The sequence below is a fragment of the Nomascus leucogenys genome, chromosome 14, assembly GCF_006542625.1.
Source record: "Nomascus leucogenys isolate Asia chromosome 14, Asia_NLE_v1, whole genome shotgun sequence".
NCBI lineage: Eukaryota > Metazoa > Chordata > Mammalia > Primates > Hylobatidae > Nomascus > Nomascus leucogenys.
Window position 1 is genome coordinate 35,827,133 of NC_044394.1, and position 21,691 is coordinate 35,848,823.

Genomic DNA, 21,691 nt, shown 5'->3' on the forward strand with positions numbered 1-21,691 from the left:
GCCAGGCTGGTCTCAAACTCCTGACCTCAGGTGATCTGCCTGTCTTGGCCTCCCAAAGTGCTGGGATTACAAGTGTGAGCCACTGCGCCTGGCCTTCTCCCCCTTTAATTTTAAACTTACAGTGTCCCCCAACAAACTACCAGAAGCAATTCATGGGATTTTGTATTAGAGAGGTATACATTCCTCTCATCTGAGCCTGTAACAGCCCTGTGATGAGACAAGAGAGCTTGGAACAAGCATTGGAATGAGGCTAGCACTGCCTTATCTCCCTGTGTGATCTCAGGGATAGTACAGCTTCATCTGTCCCTTTCATTCAGCAAACATTTATTGAATGTCTTGTAGGTGTGATGAGTACTCTAAGCATTAAAAATAAGTACACCAAGGCCAGGCGTGGTGGCTCACGCCTGTAATCCCGACACTTTGGAAGGCTGAGGCGGGCGGATCACGAGGTCAAGAGATCGAGACCATCCTGGCCCACATGGTGAAACTCCATCTCTACTAAAAATACAAAAATTAGCTGGGCGTGGTGGTGCGCGCCTGTAGTCCCAGCTACTCAGCAGGCTGAAGCAGGAGAATCGCTTGAACCCAAGAGGCGGAGGTTGCAGTGAGCCAAGATCGTGCCATTGCACTCCAACCCGGTGACAAAGCGAGACTCCGTCCCAAAAAAATAAGTAAGTACACCAGGCCGGGCACAGTGGCTCAAGCCTGTAATCCCAGCACTTTTGGGAGGGTGAGGTGGGTGGATCACTTGAGTTCAGGAGTTCAAGACCAGTCTGACCAACATGGTGAAACCCTGTCTCTACTAAAAATACAAAAATTAGGCAAGCATGCTAGCAGGTGAGGCATGAGAATGGCTTGAATCCAGGAGGCAGAGGTTGCAGTGAGCCAAGATCACACCATTGCACTCCAGCCTGGGCGACAGAGTGAGACTCCATCTCAAAAAAAAAAAAAAAAAAGAATGTATCATTCACCTCTTCAAGGAAGTTACATTCTAATAAACCCTATTTACACAAAACTACATGTAACTATAGGATTTTAAAATGCTGTAAATAGGCAAGTCAGCTCAGGATCCACCAAGCCCCCCGCACCCCCCGCACCCCAATCCCTTCCATTTTTAGGAAGGAGGCAAAGAAATGATAGGGCTCAGAGCAAAACCCATGGGTCCTGGGCTGGTCCCATGTTGTCTTTTACCATACGATAAAGCCCCTCAACAAATCACTGGGAGATCTGAGTGAGGTTTCAGTTTAAATAATTAGGCATTGCCAAACCGTAATCACAACAGCAGGGACTGTGGCTGCTTGGTAACTCCCGTAACCCCTGTGCCTAAGACAATGCTTGACATGTAGCAGGATGTGAAACTTGTTCAATAGTTGAAAGGCAGATACGGAATACTTGTTTTCTAGGTAGTAAGAGTCAGTTTTGCCCAGAAACAGGAAAACAAATGCCTAGTTTCCCTTCTAGCCCAAAGATGCCACTGCCTCTTTGTTCAGAGCTGTACATATCATTGCCACTATTGGCTACCAAGTATTAAGTGCCTATTATATGCCAGGCAATATTTTAAAATTCTGTCATTATAGTTCCAGGGGAGAGGTGTTGCACTTTTACAAATAAAGAGGTTATTTGTAAATAAAATGCAGGCCAATGGCACAGAGTTGTGAAGGTGGAATTCACTCAGGTCTATCACTTCCAGCCCATGTTTTACTACTTTCTAACCCTATTTGGAAAGAAAACCACAACTAAGATTATCACCCATCCTGACACAAAAAGTTTCACACATATACACCACACATACCGCACACCCCTGCCCCCCACAGTATGACACAGTGACCCAACCTCATGCAGAAGGGTACCACTGCCAGCAAATGCACTTAACATTTTATTGAGATTTTCAACAGCTGCCATTTGGTTTGTATAGCAAATTTTTTACAAAGTAATTTTTTTCCACTTTTGATATTTTTATGAAAATTATTTTCTTCAGTTTTAAAGCCCTGTCCCTCCCCCAAAGAAGGGTTAATAACTACCAAGTAATGATTAGGAAAAAAAAGCAAAAACAGCTTTTAAACACTTGTGAAACAGGGTAAGCATCCAAAGTCAAGACCTTCTGGGCCCAGTGGAGGTGCTGGGCTGCTCCGGGACACCATCACCACTTCACCATCCACAACATCCTCAAGAGCTGAGCAGCCCTGCACAGACCCTGGGGGGCTTCCTGTTCCACAAGCTCCACTCCCTTTTTCCTCTCCATCTTTGCTGTTGGGCCTCCCCTCCAAATCTGCCTAACAAAGGCAGCACCATCTTTAATACCTGTGCAGCTTTGTAAATGGAGACAGGATACTCTATTTTGAAAGCTGAGAGATTCCCTGTCCAGTCTGGGGGAGGAAAAATTATCCAATGTAGCATGGATGGTTTCACTTTCTTGTCCACCCAGACACATGCTCATACTTATTATATGGATTTATCAGACACTTCAAAAGTTCTGACGTGTAGTAGCACAAATGTTCCTTGTAAAAAAGAAGTTGCAAAATTATAAAAATTTCTGCAGCAGTTCTGGCTCCAGCTGACAAAACTCATTCTGATAAGTAGTTTTTTTGACATGCACAGCAGCTTCCGCTGTAAGTCCTACATTCGGAGGGTTCCATTTAGACCACAGAAAGTTCAAATCCAAGTTTAAAAGACTCCCTGCTGACAAAATGTGGTATATCCATCAACAGAATTCTACTCAGCAATAAAAGGAACAACTTACCAAGACATTATATGTCATGGACAAACCTCAAAAACATTAGCTAAGTAAAAAAGCCAGACATGGCCGGGCACAGTGGCTCACGTTTGTCATTCTAGCACTTTTGGAGGCTGAAGCGGGTGGATCACCTGAGGTCAGGTGTTCAAGACCTCCCTGGCCAACATGGTGAAACCCCATCTCTACTAAAATACAAAAATTAGCTGGGCATGATGGCGGGTGCCTGTAATCCCAGCTACTCAGGAGGCTGAGCCAGGAGAATCGCTTGAACTGGAGAGATGGTGGTTGCAGTAAGCCGAGATCATGCCACTGCACTCCAGCATGGGCGGCTGAGTGAGACTCTGTCTAAAAATAAAAAAAAATAAAAAAAAACAGACATAAGACCACATACTGTATTAATTTCATTGATTCGAAGTGTCCAGAAAACACAAATTTATATACAGAGAAAGTAGATTGTTGGTTGCCTGGAGCTGGGGTGAGAACAGGATTAACTGTAAAAGAGCATGAAGGATCTTATTGGGAGGGATAAAATTGTTCCAAAACTGAGTAATACTTATGGCTACACCACTGAGGGAAGTTACTAAAATCACTGAATTGTATACTTGAAATGGGTGAGTTTTATGATATGTAACATATGCCTCATTAAAGTTTTTGTTGTTGTTGTTGTTTTGTTTTGTTTTAAGTGAGGCAGGAAAATAGGGTTTGGAGGCAGGGAACATAAGGCCAATTCACACTTCCCCTGTGACAGGAAAGATCCTCTCCATAGGGCATAGACCAAGTAAATGACTGTAACTTTACTTCATCCTCTCCATTTACATAGGGCTTACCCCAAATAACCAATGGAATCCTCTAGAGGGTATTTAAACTCCCAAAAATTCTGTAACTATGCTCGGGCCCACTCCCACACTGTGGAGTGTACTTTCTTTTTCAATAAATCCCTTCCTTCCTTGCTTTGTTTGTGCATTTTGTCCAATTCTTTGTTCAAGATGCCAAGAACCTGGACACCCTTCCCCATTAACAAAAGGACTCCCTGCCTCCCAAACCATCCTTCAAGCATTAAACATTTTTGAAGGCTCACAATCAACAGGAAAGAATAATTACTTAGTGATGATTTCCAGAGTGAAATATTTTACTGTTTTATAGTAAGCACATTTTAGTATCTGTACACTAGTAAAATGTTTTTAAGATTTTATCTCATTTTTGTCATTAGCCTAAAATATTTATTATTTTTATATAAAAGATAGGCAATAGGAAGGTAGGATTGGGGCGAAAACTCAACAAATGTCACAAAGGAGACTCCTAGTAACAAAATGTGAGGGAGCTTTTTCTTTTAAAATAAAGATGGTAGATCTGTCCCTTTACATATTTCTCTCCTGTCCCCTGGGACTGGGGAAGGTGAATCTCCTGTCTGACAGGATACACTAACCTTGTAGAGATTAGTGTATCCAGCTGTTCTATTCCCATGATTCCTCTAAAAACCAGACTGACTGGGAATAGCAGTAGGGGTTTGGCCAGTGAGGGCAGGTGGCCAAGTGGTGTGCAGGAAACTCGCATGTTTCCCTGGGTTGGCTTCCTGCTCCCCTGTCCCTGTCACCAATAGCAGCTTCAATATGGGAGAAGATTAAGACAAAGGAAAAAAACAAAAAACCGTTTCCAAATTATAACCAACCAAGTCTGTGTAGGAAATTCACAAGGCAGCAGAGCAGAGGCTGCAGAGGTGCTCTGTCTACCGGGAGAACTAATGATCCCTGTGAGCAACGCAGGGTGCAATGCGTCACACGGGGAAATGTGGACAGAGGCAGAAGGACATCAAGGCCCCCACTACACATCAAATTAGAGTCAATCCTCCTGTTCTCCCCACCCACTTCGCAAACTAATGACGTCCACGTTATCCCAGAGGAGAGCGGCTAAGGACACCCAGTCCTTCCCAATATGTGGACATCTCCAAATCTTGGTCAAATCTGTCAGATTTCTAACAGTTCCAATACCTCAATATCACCTAAACTGAGAAAGATTATTAGCCCGTGATGGTGGGACCCTTACTGAAGAAGGCCTGCCCCCTCCTCACAGTAGGGTAGACTCCTGGGTTCCCGATGGTTCAGGAGCCTGGGCTGTCATTTTTCTACCTGGGGTTTGTAGCAGCCCTAATACAAGAAGATTCATTCATGCTATTTATTTTGGCGGCCTCTTCACACAACTTTCCTCTCTAACACGTGTTAATTGTCAGAGTATTCACGTCACCTCCTTACTTCCCAGCTTCTCCAAAATCAAGGCAATAGCAATAAACAATTTGGAAAATGCTGCTTAGTATTTTAAGCCATGGTTAGCATTATAACCTTAATTAAAGAGACTCCAGGCTGAGGTGGCCCACCACACCCAGCGTATAATCCCAGGACTTTGGGAGGCTAAGGTGAGAGGATCTCTTGAGCACAAGAATTTATGAACAGCATGGAAAATACAGCAAGATCCAGTCTCTACAAAAAATTTAAATTAAAAAAAAATTAGCTTGGCGTGGCGGTGCATACCTGTTGTTCCAGCTACTCAGGAGGCTGGGATAGAAGGATAGCTTGAGCCCAGGAAGATTGATGGAGTCTTCATGAATGAGATTAGTTTTCCTATAAAAGAGGCCTCAGAGAGCTGCCTTGCCCCTTCCACCATATGAGGATGCAGGGAGAAGCTACTATCCAAGGAGAAAGCACCAGCTAGAAGGAAGCTGACCTTCACCAGACACCAAATCAGCCCAGCCTCCAGAACTGAGAAATTTCTGTTTTTTAATAAGGTACCCAGTTTATGGTATTTTGTTTAGGCAGCCTAAATGGGCCAATGCAGTGGGTAAAATTTATGACATGATGGCTCTGGGTCATTGGGAACAGTGAGGCAAGTTTCTTGAACAGCTTTGGCAAGCAAGTTGTAAGTCTTGAGAAATAAACTATTTTAGTTGGTTCACTCCCAGAGCAAGTGTTTCCTGGAGTAAGTACTAAGTTCTTTTTTCCTGATTCCAGTAATGTGTAATACAAGGACAGGAAAGTATTTTGGTATCAGTTATCCCAGCTGAGTGCAGAGGACCACACTCAACCATACTGGAGCAGGTCAAAAGGCTGTAGGAGGCACATGTTAAAGATGGTGAAATTGGGGCTGGGCATGGTGGCCCACATCTGTAATCCCACCATTTTGGGAGGCTGAGGCAGGCAGATCACAAGGTCAGGAGTTCAAGACCAGCCTGGCCAACATGGCAAAAACTCGTCTCTACTAAAAATACAAAAATTAGCCGGGCATGGTGACACACGCCTGCAATCCCAGCTACTCGGGAGGCTGAGGCACAAGAATCGCTTGAGCCCAGGGGATGGAGGTTGCAGTGAGCCAAGATCATGTCACTGCACTCCAGCCTGGCAACAGAGCCAGACTCTGTTTTTTTTTATAAAAAGAAGATGAAATTGACAGCATCATTTAAGAAACAGTATATCTTGAGATAGGGTAAAACAATTGAGAGTTTGGGGTACATATATAACTAATCAAGTAAACAAACAAAAAACAAACTTATTTACTCCCCCCCTCCCCCTGGCCACAAGTAAATTATTTGCAGGGAAGGAAATCATAGTATATTACATGACCCTGTTGTAATCATACATGGTAATAATAACAGAGTATAATAATAAAAACACCTAATATACATCTAACCAAAATTATTATGTTTGGAAGATGGAAAGAAGAGAATGGGTTGAGTGTGTGAGAGATAACGTACCAGGAGAAAAGAAGTTATTGAAAGAGAGACAAATGTTATCTTCCATAGTGGGGAGTCAATAGAAAATACAAGGAACCAAAAAAATCAAGAAATAGTAATAGAAGCATATTATTTAGTGATATGAAGGTAATTTTTTTTCTTTTTTTTTTTTGAGACAGAGTCTCACTCTGTCACCCAGGCTGGAGTGCAGTGGCATGATCTCGGCTCACTGCAACCTCCACCTCCTGGATTCAAGCAATTCTCCTGCCTCAGCCTCCTGTGTAGCTGGGATTACAGGCACGTGCCACCACACCTGGCTAATTTTTTTTTTTTTTTTTTTTTTAGTAGAGACAGGGTTTCACCACATTGGTCAGGATGGACTCGAACTCCTGACCTTGTGATCCACCCGTTTTGGCCTCCCAAAGTGCTGGAATTACAGGTGTGAGCCAGTGCGCCCAGCCGAAGGTAAATATTAATACTTAAAAATGCAGTTAAAATATTTTAAACGGATTGTGTCTGGAGAGGGCAGAATGGGAGAAGGGGGGAGTAGGCAGTGGTACTCAAAGATTGCCTTTTTTCCATTAAAAGTCTTGAGAAGTGTTTTATTTAAATTATGTGCATACAAACTTTAATAAAATTTTTTTTTTAAATTTAAACCTGAAAGACAAAAAAATTGTCATTTGTAATCTCAAGCTGAGATTTGGGACCAGGACTATGAGAAATAAATTTGTGTTTTTTATAAGGTACCCAGTTTATGGCATTTTGTTATAGCATTCTGAATGAACTAAGACAGTGGGCAAAATTTATGACATAATGGCTTTGGATCACGGGTCACAGTGAAGCAAGCTGTGGTCTAATTATTTTGACCCACTTTAGCATATCTTTTGTTACAAACTTTCTTAGACAAACTGATGTTGAGCACACATCAAAGTTTATTAGCTTTTTAGCAAGGGAATCTGAAAAGAGTGCCTGGTGCCAGGTCTGAGAGGGCATGGAAACTGGAGGGCCATATACTGGGGAAGAGAATGCTTACATAAGCAGCCAATTTTTAAAATTAAGCAACTTATTAGATTAAAAATGCAGTTTCATTTCATATGGTCATAAAAACACTATGTTTGTAGAAAGGAAATCGGGAGCAAAAAGCCCAAGAAAGAAAAGCAGATGATAAGGAAACACCAGTGTTCATTAAGTGACTAACCAGGGTTTGGTCCCCTGATGATTCAATTCACATGGAAGCATGAGTGGTCCCCAAACAGCTCAGAAGCAGAGTGTGGAGGAGGCCTGTCTTTGCACAGTGAATGCACATGTTGCAAATGAAGTTGAAGAGTCAAACCATTTGTCCGTTCTCTAATCTTGGGACAAATATTTTTGATACTTCACACAAAAGTAGAACCAGACAACTAGTAACAGTAAAAAACATTTTGGGTTTCCAGTTTCAAGAGTGATAAAACTACAAAACAAAGACCGGGCGCGGTGGCTCATGCTTGGAATCCCAGCACTAGGCCGAGGTGGGCGGATCATTTGAGGTCAGGTGTTCAAGACCAGCCTGGCCAACATGGTGAAACCCTGTCTCTACTAAAAATATAAAAATTAGCCAGGCGTGGTGGTGGGCGCCTGTAATCCCAGGTACTCGGGAGGCTGAGGCAGGGAGAATTGCTTGAACCTGGGAGGCAGAGGTCACAGTGAGCCGAGATCGTGCCATTGCACTCCAGCCTAGGTGAGAGAGTGAGACTCCATCTCAAAAACAAACAAAAAACAAATGAACGACAATCCTCAACAATCAGATTAGTATTTTAACAATTCCATCTTGCAGTGTGCTGTGGAGATGTCTCTTAACGGGGAATTTGTATGTAACCCCAACTCATGCTGAATATAATGGATTATGTAGATAGAGTATCTGATTTTTCCTGATACACTCCTGAATTTTATTTGCTATGTTTTTAAATTTTATTTTTCCTTTTTTTCCTATGCATACCCATTTATTTGATATTTTTAAATTTAGGATGTATGCATTTAAAAATATTTTTGTCAGGTTTTGACTTGAAGTTCTAGGGCAGCATCAAATGAACTGGGAGAGCTTTGAATCCCTTTCTATTTTCCTGGAATTGTTTAAATAGCATATGAATTATCTGTTCTTTAAAGCCTATGTAAAATTCAGTTATGGACTTTCTATTCTATAACTGAATTTTACATACATAACAGAATTTTACATTCTATAACTGTTCCTGGTGACTTTTCAATGGCAGAATTTTAATCACAATTTCAGTCTCTTCTGTTGAAATTGATCTATTCATGTTTTCAACTTCTTCAGATAACTTTCATTATTCATACTGTGCTAGGAAATAATCTATCTCTTTTGGATTTTCAAATATATTGCTATGGAGTAACATGTACTATTGTACAATTATTTTATTTTATTTTACTTTATTTTATTTGAGACACAGTCTCACTTGTCACCCAGGCTGGAGTGCAGTGGGGTAATCACGGTTCACTGCAGCCTTGACTTGCAGTGGCATGATCACAGCTCACTGCAGCCTCGACCTTGGCACAAGTGATCCTCCCACCTCGGCCTCCCAAGTAGCTGGGACTACAGGTGTGCACCACCATGCCCGACTAATTTTTCTACTTTTTGTAGAGATAGAGTTTCACCATGTTGCCTAGGCTGGCCTCAAACTCCTGAGCTCAAGCAATCCACCTGCCTCGGCCTCCCAAAGTGCTGGGATTACAGGCATAAACCACCATGCCTGGTCAGTTTGTACAATTAGTTTATAATCCTCCCTAGATTTTTATTATGTCTTCTTTCTCATTCCTATTCATCTATGTTTTTGCATTGTCTATTCCTAGAGATGGGCACGTATCTTATTTTTAAGCATCTTTAATTACTAAGATGTTTAGGTTTATAATATTTATTGTATTGTACATTAAACATTCCCTGTGTCCCACAGATTTTGGCATGGAATGTCTAACCTTTCATTGTTTCTAGACAGCTTATAATTTTCCATTGCAGGATCCAACTAAAGCAGTACTTAGAGCAAAATTTACAATGCTGGGTGCCTATAAAAGAAAAGAAGAAAGATCTCAAATCAGTTACTTGAACTTCCACCTTTAAAAACCAGAAAAAGAAGAGCATGGCTAGGCACAGCGGCTCACGCCTGTAATCCCAGCACTTTGGGAGGCCGAGGCTGGTGGATCACTTGAGGTCAGGAGTTTGAGACCAGCCTGGCCAACATGGTGAAATCCCGTCTGTACTAAAAATACAAAAGTTAGCCAGGCACGGTGTCGCCCTGTAGTCCCAGCTACTCAGGAGGCTGAGGCATGAGAATCGCTTGAACCCAGAAGGTAGAAGTTGCAGTGAGCCAAGATCCCACCACTGCACTCCAGCCTGGGCAGCAGAGCAAGACTCTGTCGAAAAGAAAAGAAAAGAAAAGAAAAGAAGAGAAGGAAGGAAAAATGAAGGAAGGAAAGAAGGAAAGAAGGAAGGGAGGGAGGGAGGGAGGGAGGGAGGGAGGGAGGAATAGAAAAAGAAGAGCAAATTAAACCCAAGGTAAGATGAGGGAAGGAAATAATGAAGATCAGAGTGAAAGTCAGTACAACAGAAAACAGAAAAATAATAGAATCAATGAAATCAAAGTCTCGTACTTTGAGATCAATATAATTGATAAACCACTCATCAGACACATTATCACACAGTTATTGAGAAGTTTCTGTGAGTCTAGAATCTGAATGTGACCTCAAGGTGTGCAGTCAAGGTGTCAGCTGAAGGCTCAACTGAGAGAGAATGTACTTTTTTTTTTTTTTTGAGACTGAGTCTCGCTCTATTGCCCAGGCTGGAGTGTGGTGGCACCATCTCAGCTCACTGCAACCTCTGCCTTCTGGGTTCAAGTGATTCCCCATCTCAGCCTTCCGAGTAGCTGGGATTACAGGCGTGTGCCACCATACCCAGCTAATTTTTGTATTTTTAGTAGAGACGGGTTTTCATCATGTTGGCCAGGTTGGTCTCGGACTCCTGACCTTAGGTGATCCACCAGCCTGGGCCTCCCAAAGTGCTGGGATTACAGGCGTGAGCCACCGCACGGGGCCTGAGAGAGAATGTACTTCTAAGCTCATGGGGTTGTTGGCAGGACTCAGTTATTCCCAGGCAGTTGGACTGAAGGCCTAAGCTCCTCACTGTTGGCTGGAAACCTCCCTCAGTTCTTGGCCACACGCACCTTTCCATGGGGCAGTCGACAACATGTCAGCTGGCTAGAGCAAGCCAGCAAGTGTGGGAGTGGAAGAACACCGGCAAGACAGAAGAGTCTTTATGCAACCAAATCTCAGCAGTAATATCTCATCACCAGTGTCACATTCTGTTGGTTAACTGGATGATCAAAATAAGACTTTCAAGCATAAAAAATATATAAAATTTGTAAAGTTATATGGGAGAGTTGGAATGCAAGTTAAATTTCAATAGGTAAAATGCACAAGGTACAATTTCTGACCCTTAATGAAGAGCTTGTTTATGGTATTTTATTTTATTATTTATTTATTTATTTATGAGACAGAGTCTCACTCTGCCGCCCAGGCTGTAGTGCAGTGGCGTGATCTCTGGCTCACTGCAACCTCCACCTCCCAGGCTCAAGCGATTCTTGTGCCTCAGCCTCCTGAATAGCTGGGATTACAGGCGCCTGCCACCACCCATGGCTAATTTTTATATTTTTAGTAGAGATGGGCCTATGGTAATTTGTAAGTGGATAATGGAGGGTTTCAAATTGCTATTGTATTAATATTCTACTATACATGTAAAAAGACTGATGAGACAGTTTTGTTTTAAAATGTCAGTGTTTACAGTACCCCAGAAATTATATACTTCATAATTATTTGAACTTGTGATAAAACAATTTTTTGTCACAGTTGTTAAAATGAGAAAGGAGGCATACAATTTTTTCCTAGTAATTTTGAGGTGTGCAAGTCTATAACTTTGAAGCCACTGCTCCAAACCACCATGCCATGTTGCCTGGTTGTCTTGAAGGGTATGGCCAGGCTGTTGTTTACACAACAAACATCTTAACTTCCTAAAATAGCCCTTGGCCCATCTGCTCCCCAAAGTTTGCATAGCAGTTACTCCAGCGTCTCTCTCATTGGGCCCCTCGTTGTGACTCCCGCACACAGTGTTCCTCTCTTGTTCTCCAGCTCAGCAGCCCCTGCACTCTGCTCCTGACTTCTGTCCCTCAGGGTGCCCCTGAGACGCAGGGCCTGGTCTCCCACTCTGACAGCTTATCTCCCGCGGGAGTAGCCCCTGAAGTCCTGCACAATGACATTTCTCATTTTATTTCATGTGGATTGGGGAGTCTTGATGCCTCATAGAATTGCTTTTTACTAGACTGCATAGTATGCCATTAGTCTGCACAAAGAGACATTACAAGAAAGAAAGCACTATTTGAAATGTGTTCCTTATTTATCATAGGGGTGCTGTGGAGAACACTTTTTTTTTTTTTTTTTGAGACAGACTCGCTCTGTTGCCCAGGCCAGAGTGCAGTGGCACAATCTTGGCTCACTGTACCCTCCACCTCCCGGGTTCATATGATTCTCTTGCCTCCGCACCCAGCTGTTGAGAACATTTTCTATAAGCTCAAAGTGTCTTCTCTATGGGAACCTGAGGAAAATACTCTCTCGGCTCTATTGGGTAGAGTTGGCTTGTCTTAGACAACAAGCTAGCTTTTATCTTTTGGAACCCATTAAATTTGGAATTAATTGTGCTCCTGTGTCTGGCTACTAAGATCAGAGACAAATGTATGGCTGTCGTTTGGAAATTGCACAGGCACTGATAAAGTATGTTACTTTACTATCATATCCTAAATTTCTATTTACTGTGACATCTAAAATCTATTTTATTGTTGCATTGTATGTATCTTTGTAATGTACATACATATATAGTGTTGCCCTCAAATGAGGAAATGTTGTATAAAATGCATTCAGAGCCAAAAGCGAGTGAAATGTTGAACTGCATTTTCCATTGTCTTCTGCTGCAGTTCATATTAAGCTATGTTGCAGAAATGAGTACTGACTGAGAAGACCAGCACTTTAACTGCCAAGAGTCTTGGAAGCGACATTTACTTTGTCTCCCAGGCTGCTAGCTCAAAAGACAGATTTGGGCATAGCCTGACTGATCTTGTCTTATGGGGTAGATTCACATTAACCAAACTCATTAGAGATGGGATATATAAAACAGAATTTCATATTATGAGTTTGTAATGAAAGATGTATCTGTCAAGTAGACCTCAAATGCTGGCACTGACATGTTTGATGAAGATGGAATGACAACAAAGGGAGTTAATATCATGCCCAACAACAGGAATACAAAAACCCCAGGGCACAGGACACACACATGGGATGGTGTGCTCAGGGATGGTGGTTAGAAAGGTCCTGCCAACCTCCAGCTCTCTGGGCATCTCTCTTCTGGCTCCCAGTGGATTGACCTTATTATGTCCCTTTAGTCTTACTCCAAAAGATTAAATTTTTAGTTGGTAAATTATGTCTACATTGCTGTCTTCCACTTTGAGCCTCAGTCTCTATTCTCATCACCTTAACAGGAGTTTGGGGATAACGACTTAGTCAAACATTTGAAAACAATCTTTGGTTTATTCCCTGAAAAAGATCACCAATCACTTCCATTCCTTGTAGATGTGTAGATGTTCCATGTGTAGCCGGCAGAGGGCGACCCTACTTCCCTCATCCCCAGGTTCTCAGGAGGCACTTCTTGGAACCTCAGCAAAAACATGGCAGCCGTCTTCCCTTACAAAAACTATTTCTTGTTGTTTATAAAAATGTAGAATAAATTTGGCTTTTAAATAACTAAGGTTTAAATTAAAACTGAGAGGTAGCTTTCTGAATACAATATGCATTTTAAAATAAAATATATGTCCAATGGGTGAAAGGCACAGCACTAACAGCTATTCTGGCTTAAAACTCAGCAGAGCCATGTGATCTATACTAGCACACCTATAGTGCTGGTAATCTGTGTCACATTTATAGGTCACCTTGAGACACAGAAACCTGTTGTTTCTGTAACTTCCAGGTGAATATGGTTATCTGACTGAAGAGGCCATATCTCAATAAACACACATGCAGTTTATTGCAGTCTACTACTATTAACATCTACCACTTAAAGTGGAATGTGGATATTTAACTACCATCTAAGTCCCTTTTACTGCCCCCACTCTGTGATGTAATTGTCTGAAATACTTCCTCTACATACACTGAGAACCACATCAATGTTGTAATTTTTACTTTAACTTTTAAATGACAAGTATAATTGGATATTATACTTGTCTTCCGTAATAAGTTCAGTGTCTACATATCTACTCATTTACTCAACATCCACTCATCCATCAACTTGTTAGCCACTTTTCCATCCACTATGCATTCAATGCATCCATCTGTAATCCTTGAAATTCATCTGAAACTTGTTTCTAATATATTTGAGTCTGACCATCCTCTGAGATCTATTCTCTCTTTCCTTTCCAATTCATTCAGATATTGTTTTGTAAGTGTTTACATTTATTTCAAGTAGTACTCTCCCCAACTGAACCATAAGCATCTTGGCAGTGGATTTCTATTCATTTTGTATATTCCCCTAGAACCTGTTGTGGCGTTCTAGCATCTACGTGATACCTAACTCTACAAATTACTACTGATTTAAAAAAATAATTCAGCCATCTACACACCTACTAGATGACGCACCAGGTTTTCCACACAACTTCCTATACATCTAACCCTAGCACCCAAAACACCTGGACCCTGAGGAACCTGTGAACACAAGTTGTTTTTGAAGAGCAAAACTTCTGAGATCAAAATTCCCTAATCTTAAACAGTTTGCTCTAAAAAAGTATTCCAAAACATTCTTAGAAAGTTTTGCCCCAAATATTAGCCACAAAATTGTCATACTTTCATAACTCCTTTGTGTATCCATCCATCACACACATACCCTTGTACACAGCTAACACATTACATTCAATTACCCCATTGTAGAAGAGGAATAATTTATTTCTATATGATTTTAATAACGTTCCCTAAGTAATTAGTAATCAAGATTTTCTTCAAATTCAAATTAACAAATGTTTGTTAATCTAAATAATATACATATTTATGTATTTATATATGTATATATTTTAATCTTTCTGTAATTCAGTTTTTAACTGTGAACTTTTACATGATGGAAGCAGTGAAGGACTCAATGTCACAGTACATTCTGATAGTATTTGATAGGCTTTTTCAGGTCAATTAATTTAGTTGCTTGCAAATATAAATCAAGCTTGCTCCAGTTCCACAAGGACTCCACCACAGTCTTTAGGATGGAGAAAAATCACTGGTTTTCCATGTGCTCCTATTTTTACCTCTTCACTTAGACTGCGTATCTTCTTTTTTTTCAAATCCATCACAGCTGCATTAATATTATCCACCTTAAGAAAAGGAAATAAATTGAACACATTTGAGATCATAAAAATACCAACTTATAGTATCATAAGACTTAGAAAAAACTTTGAGAGCTCATGCAGTCTATCTCCTCTGCCTGTGGGCAGGACCATTCTTTTTTTTTTTTAAGAGATTTTTTTCATTTTTATTTTTATTTTTTTTTAATTTTTTTTTTTATTATACTTTAGGGTTTTAGGGTACATGTGCACAATGTGCAGGTTTGTTACATATGTATCCATGTGCCATGTTGATTTCCTGCACCCATTAACTCGTCATTTAGCATTAGGTGTATCTCCTAATGCTGTCCCTCCCCCCTCCCCCCACCCCACAACAGTCCCCGGAGTGTGATGTTCCCCTTCCTGTGTCCATGAGTTCTTATTGTTCAATTCCCACCTATGAGAGAGAACATGCGGTGTTTGGTTTTTTGTCCTTGCAATAGTTTACTGAGAATGATGTTTTCCAGTTTCATCCATGTCCCTACAAAGGACACGAACTCATCATTTTTTATGGCTGCATAGTATTCCATGGTGTATATGTGCCACATTTTCTCAATCCAGTCTATCATTGTTGGACATTTGGGTTGGTTCCAAGTCTTTGCTATTGTGAATAGTGCCGCAATAAACATACGTGTGCATGTGTCTTTATAGAAGCATGATTTATAGTCCTTTGGGTATATACCCAGTAATGGGATGGCTGGGTCAAATGGTATTTCTAGTTCGAGGTCCCTGAGGAATCGCCACACTGACTTCCACAATGGTTGAACTAGTTTACAGTCCCACCAACAGTGTAAAAGTGTTCCTATATCTCCACATCCTCTCCAGCACCTGTTGTTTCCTGATTTTTTAATGATGGCCATTCTAACTGGTGTGAGATGGTATCTCACTGTGGTTTTGATTTGCATTTCTCTGATGGCCAGTGATGATGAGCATTTCTTCATGTGTTTTCTGGCTGCATAAATGTCTTCTTTTGAGAAGTGTCTGTTCATGTCCTCTGCCCACTTTTTGATGGGGTTGTTTGTTTTTTTCTTGTAAATTTGTTTGAGTTCATTGTAGATTCTGGATATTAGCCCTTTGTCAGATGAGTAGGTTGCAAAAATTTTCTCCCATTCTGTAGGTTGCCTGTTCATTCTGATGATAGTTTCTTTTGCTGTGAAGAAGCTCTTTAGTTTAATGAGATCCCATTTGTCGATTTTGGCTTTTGTTGCCATTGCTTTTGGTGTTTTAGACATGAAGTCCTTGCCCACGCCTATGTCCTGAATGGTATTGCCTAGGTTTTCTTGTAGGATTTTAATGGTTTTAGGTCTAACATATAAGTCTTTAATCCATCTTGAATTAATTTTTGTATAAGGTGTAAGGAAGGGATCCAGTTGCAGCTTTCTACATATGGCTAGCCAGTTTTCCCAGCACCATTTATTAAATAGGGAATCCTTTCCCCATTTCTTGTTTTTGTCAGGTTTGTCAAAGATCAGATAGTTGTAGCTATGCGGCATCATTTCTGAGGGCTCTGTTCTGTTCCATTGATCTATGTCTCTGTTGTGGTACCAGTACCATGCTGTTTTGGTTACTGTAGCCTTGTAGTATAGTTTAAAGTCAGGTAGCGTGATGCCTCCAGCTTTGTTCTTTTGGCTTAGGATTGACTTGGCGATGCGGGCTCTTTTTTGGTTCCATATGAACTTTAAAGTAGTTTTTTCCAATTCTGTGAAGAAAGTCATTGGTAGCTTGATGGGGATGGCATTGAATCTATAAATTACCTTGGGCAGTATGGCCATTTTCACGATATTGATTCTTCCAACCCATGAGCATGGAATGTTCTTCCATTTGTTTGTATCCTCTTTTATTTCATTGAGCAGTGGTTTGTAGTTCTCCTTGAAGAGGTCCTTCACATCCCTTGTAAGTTGGATTCCTAGGTATTTTATTCTCTTTGAAGCAATTGTGAATGGGAGTTCACTCATGATTTGGCTCTCTGTTTGTCTGTTATTGGTGTACAAGAATGCTTGTGATTTTTGTACATTAATTTTGTATCCTGAGACTTCGCTGAAGTTGCTAATCAGCTTAAGGAGATTTTGGGCTGAGACAATGGGGTTTTCTAGATATACAATCATGTCATCTGCAAACAGGGACAATTTGACTTCCTCTTTTCCTAATTGAATGCCTTTTATTTCCTTCTCCTGCCTGATTGCTCTGGCCAGAACTTCCAGCACTATGTTGAATAGGAGCGGTGAGAGAGGGCATCCCTGTCTTGTGCCAGTTTTCAGAGGGAATGCTTCCAGTTTTTGCCCATTCAGTATGATATTGGCTGTGGGTTTGTCATAGATAGCTCTTATTATTTTGAGATACGTCCCATCAATACCTAATTTATTGAGAGTTTTTAGCATGAAGGGTTGTTGAATTTTGTCAAAGGCCTTTTCTGCATCTATTGAGATAATCATGTGGTTTTTGTCTTTGGTTCTGTTTATATGCTGGATTACATTTATTGATTTGCGTATGTTGAACCAGCCTTGCATCCCAGGGATGAAGCCCACTTGATCATGGTGGATAAGCTTTTTGATGTGCTGCTGGATTCTGTTTGCCAGTATTTTATTGAGGATTTTTGCATCAATGTTCATCAAGGATATTGGTCTGAAATTCTCTTTTTTGGTTATGTCTCTGCCAGGTTTTGGTATCAGGACGATGCTGGCTTCATAAAATGTGTTAGGGAGGATTCCCTCTTTTTCTATTGATTGGAATAGTTTCAGAAGGAATGGTACCAGTTCCTCTTTGTACCTCTGGTAGAATTCAGCTGTGAATCCATCAGGTCCTGGACTCTTTTTGGTTGGTAAGCTATTGATTATTGCCACAATTTCAGAACCTGTTATTGGTCTATTCAGAGATTCAACTTCTTCCTGGTTTAGTCTTGGGAGGGTGTATTTGTCGAGGAATTTATCCATTTCTTCTAGATTTTCTAGTTTATTTGCATAGAGGTGTTTGTAGTATTCTCTGATGGTAGATTGTATTTCTGTGGGATCGGTGGTGATATCCCCTTTTTCGTTTTTTATTGCATCTATTTGATTCTTCTCTCTTTTCTTCTTTATTAGTCTTGTTAGCGGTCCATCAATTTTGTTGATCTTTTCAAAAAACCAGCTCCTGGATTCATTAATTTTTTGAAGGGTTTTTTGTGTCTCTATTTCCTTCAGTTCTGCTCTGATTTTAGTTATTTCTAGCCTTCTGCTAGCTTTTGAATGTGTTTGCTCTTGCTTTTCTAGTTCTTTTAATTGTGATGTTAGGGAGTCAATTTTGGATCTTTCCTGCTTTCTCTTGTGGGCATTTAGTGCTATAAATTTCCCTCTACACACTGCTTTGAATGTGTCCCAGAGATTCTGGTATGTTGTGTCTTTGTTCTCGTTGGTTTCAAAGAACATCTTTATTTCTGCCTTCATTTCATTATGTACCCAATAGTCATTCAGGAGCAGGTTGTTCAGTTTCCATGTAGTAGAGCGGTTTTGAGTGAGTTTCTTAATCCTGAGTTCTAGTTTGATTGCACTGTGGTCTGAGAGACAGTTTGTTATAATTTCTGTTCTTTTACATTTGCTGAGGAGAGCTTTACTTCCAACTATGTGGTCAATTTTGGAATAGGTGTGGTGTGGTGCTGAAAAAAATGTATATTCTGTTGACTTGGGGTGGAGAGTTCTGTAGATGTCTATTAGGTCCACTTTATGTAGAGCTGAGTTCAATTCCTGGATATCCTTGTTAACTTTCTGTCTCGTTGATCTGTCTAATGCTGACAGTGGGGTGTTAAAATCTCCCATTATTATTGTGTGGGAGTTTAAGTCCCTTCGTAGGTCACTCAGGACTTGCTTTATGAATCTGGGTGCTCCTGTGTTGGGTGCATATATATTTAGGATAGTTAGCTCTTCTTGTTGAATTGATCCCTTTACCATTATGTAATGGCCTTCTTTGTCTCTTTTGATCTTTGTTGGTTTAAAGTCTATTTTATCAGAGACTAGGATTGCAACCCCTGCCTTTTTTTGTTTTCCAGTTGCTTGATAGATCTTCCTCCATCCCTTTATTTTGAGTCTATGTGTGTCTCTGCACGTCAGATGGGTTTCCTGAATACAGCACAGTGATGGGTCCTGACTCCTTATCCAGTTTGCCAGTCTGTGTCTTTTGATTGGAGCATTTAGCCCATTTACATTTAACGTTAATATTGTTATGTGTGAATCTGATCCTGTCATTATGATGTTAGTTGGTTATTTTGCTCGTTAGTTGCTATAGTTTCTTCCTAGTCTCGATGGTCTTTACAATTCGGCATGTTTTTGCAGTGGCTGGTACCGGTTGTTCCTTTCCATGTTTAGTGCTTCCTTCAGGAGCTCTTTTAGGGCAGGCCTGGTGGTGACAAAATCACTCAGCGTTTGCTTGTCTGTAAAGTGTTTTATTTCTCCTTCACTTATGAAGCTTAGTTTGGCGGGATAGGAGATTCTGGGTTGAAAATTCTTTTCTTTAAGAATGTTGAATATCGGCCCCCACTCTCTTCTGGCTTGTAGAGTTTCTGCTGAGAGATCAGCTGTTAGTCTGATGGGCTTCCCTTTGTGGGTAACCCGACCTTTCTCTCTGGCTGCCCTTAACATTTTTTCTTTCATTTCAACTTTGGTGAATCTGACAATAATGTGTCTTGGAGTTGCCCTTCTCGAGGAGTATCTTTGTGGCGTTCTCTGTATTTCCTGAATCTGAATGCTGGCCTGCCTTGCTAGATTGGGGAAGTTCTCCTGGATAATATCTTGCAGAGTGTTTTCCAACTTGGTTCCATTCTCCCCATCATTTTCAGGTACACCAATCAGACGTAGGTTTGGTCTTTTCACATAGTCCCACATTTCTTGGAGGCTTTGTTCATTTCTTTTTATCCTTTTTTCTCTAAACTTCCCTTCTCTCTTCATTTCACTCATTTCATCTTCCATCAGTGATACCCTTTCTTCCAGTTGATCGCATCTGCTACTGAGGCTTCTGTAATCTTCGCGTAGTTCTCGAAACTTGGCTTTCAGCTCCATCAGCTCCTTTAAGCCCTTCTCTCCATTGGTTATTCTAGTTATCCATTCTTCTAATTTTTTTTCAAAGTTTTTAACTTCTTTGCTGTTGTTTTGAATTTCCTCTCGTAGCTCAGAGTAGTTTGATCGTCTGAAGCCTTCTTCTCTCAACTCATCAAAGTCATCCTCCATCCAGCTTTGTTCCGTTGCTGGTGAGGAACTGCGTTCCTTTGGAGGAGGAGAGATGCTCTGTTTTTTAGAGTTTCCAGTTTTTTTGGTCTGTTTTTTCCCCATCTTTGTGGTTTTATCTACTTTTTGTCTTTGATGATGGTGATGTACAGATGGGTTTTTGGTGTGGATGTCCTTTCTGTTTGTTAGTTTTCCTTCTACCAGACAGGACCCTCAGCTGCAGGTCTGTTGGAGTTTACTAGAGGTGCACTCCAGACCCTGTTTGGCTGGGTGTCAGCAGCGGTGGCTGCAGAACAGCGGATTTTCGTGAGACCACAAATTCAGCTGTCTGATAGTTCCTCTGAAAGTTTTGTCTCAGAGAAGTACCGGGTTGAATGAGGTGTCAGTCTGTCCCTACTGGGGGGTGCCTCCCAGTTAGGCTGCTCAGGGGTGAGGGACCCACTTTAGGAGGCAGTCTGACCGTTCTCAGATCTCCAGCTGCGTGCTGGGAGAACCACTACTCTCTTCAAAGCTGTCAGTCAGACAGGGACATTTAAGTCTGTGGAAGTTCTTGCAGAGTTTTTGTTTGTCTGTGCCCTGCCTCCAGAGGTGGAGCCTACAGAGGCAGGCAGGCCTCCTAGAGCTGTGGTGGGCTCCACCCAGTTCGAGCTTCCTGGCTGCTTTGTTTACCTAAGCAAGCCTGGGCAATGGCGGGCGCCCCTCCCCCAGCCTCGCTGCCGCCTCGCAGCTTGATCTCAGACTGCTGTGCTAGCAATTAGCGAGACTCCGTGGGCATAGGAGCCTCCGAGCCAGGTGCGGGACACAATCTCCTAGTGTGCCGTTTTCCAGGCCCGTTGGAAAAGCGCAGTATTAGGATGGGACTGACCCGATATTCCAGGTGCCGTCTGCTTCCCCTTTCTTTGACTAGGAAAGGGAACTCCCTGACCCCTTGCGCTTCCCGAGTGAGGCAATGCCTCGCCCTGCTTCGGCTCGTGCACAGTGCGCTTCACCGACTGTCCTGCACCCACTGTTAGGCACTCCCTAGTGAGATGAAACCGGTACCTCAAGCAGAAATGCAGAAATCACCCGTCTTCTGTGTCGCTGGGGCTGGGAGCTGGAGACCGGAGCTGTTCCTATTCGGCCATCTTGGCTCCACCCCGACCATTCTTAAATCATCAAAAAAAATAAGCTTAGATGGCTGAATAGGAACAGCTCCAGTCTACAGCTCCCAGCGTGAGCGACGCAGAAGACAGGTGATTTCTGCATTTCCATCTGAGGTACCAGGTTCATCTCAGTAGGGAGTGCCAGACAGTGGGCACAGGACAGTGGGTGCAGTGCATCATGCGCGAGCCGAAGCAGGGCGAGGCATTGCCTCACTCGGGAAGCGCAAGGAGTCAGGGAGTTCCCTTTCCTAGTCAAAGAAAGGGGTAACAGACGGCACCTGGAAAATTGGGTCACTCCCACGCTAATACTGCGCTTTTCCGACGGGCTTAAAAAACGGCACACCAGGAGATTATATCCCGCATCTGGCTCGGAGGGTCCTACTCCCACAGAGTCTCGCTGATAGCTAACACAGCAGTCTGAGATTAAACTGCAAGGCGGCAGCGAGGCTGGGGGAGGG

General features: G+C 41.8%; 1 protein-coding gene across 4 annotated transcripts in view; it reads right to left on the bottom strand.

Annotated features, from left to right (window-relative positions):
* Nucleotides 1-14,456: 14,456 nt before the first annotated feature.
* MCEE (methylmalonyl-CoA epimerase) overlaps nucleotides 14,457-21,691 on the bottom strand; it is a 31,051-nt gene continuing 23,816 nt past the window's right edge. For all 4 annotated transcript variants that reach the window (XM_003262532.4, XM_030827207.1, XM_030827208.1 and 1 more), the window contains one exon: nucleotides 14,457-14,893. In XM_003262532.4, coding sequence (XP_003262580.1) covers nucleotides 14,741-14,893 — 153 coding nt within the window. In that variant the 3' untranslated portion in view covers nucleotides 14,457-14,740. The remainder of the gene's footprint in view (nucleotides 14,894-21,691) is intronic.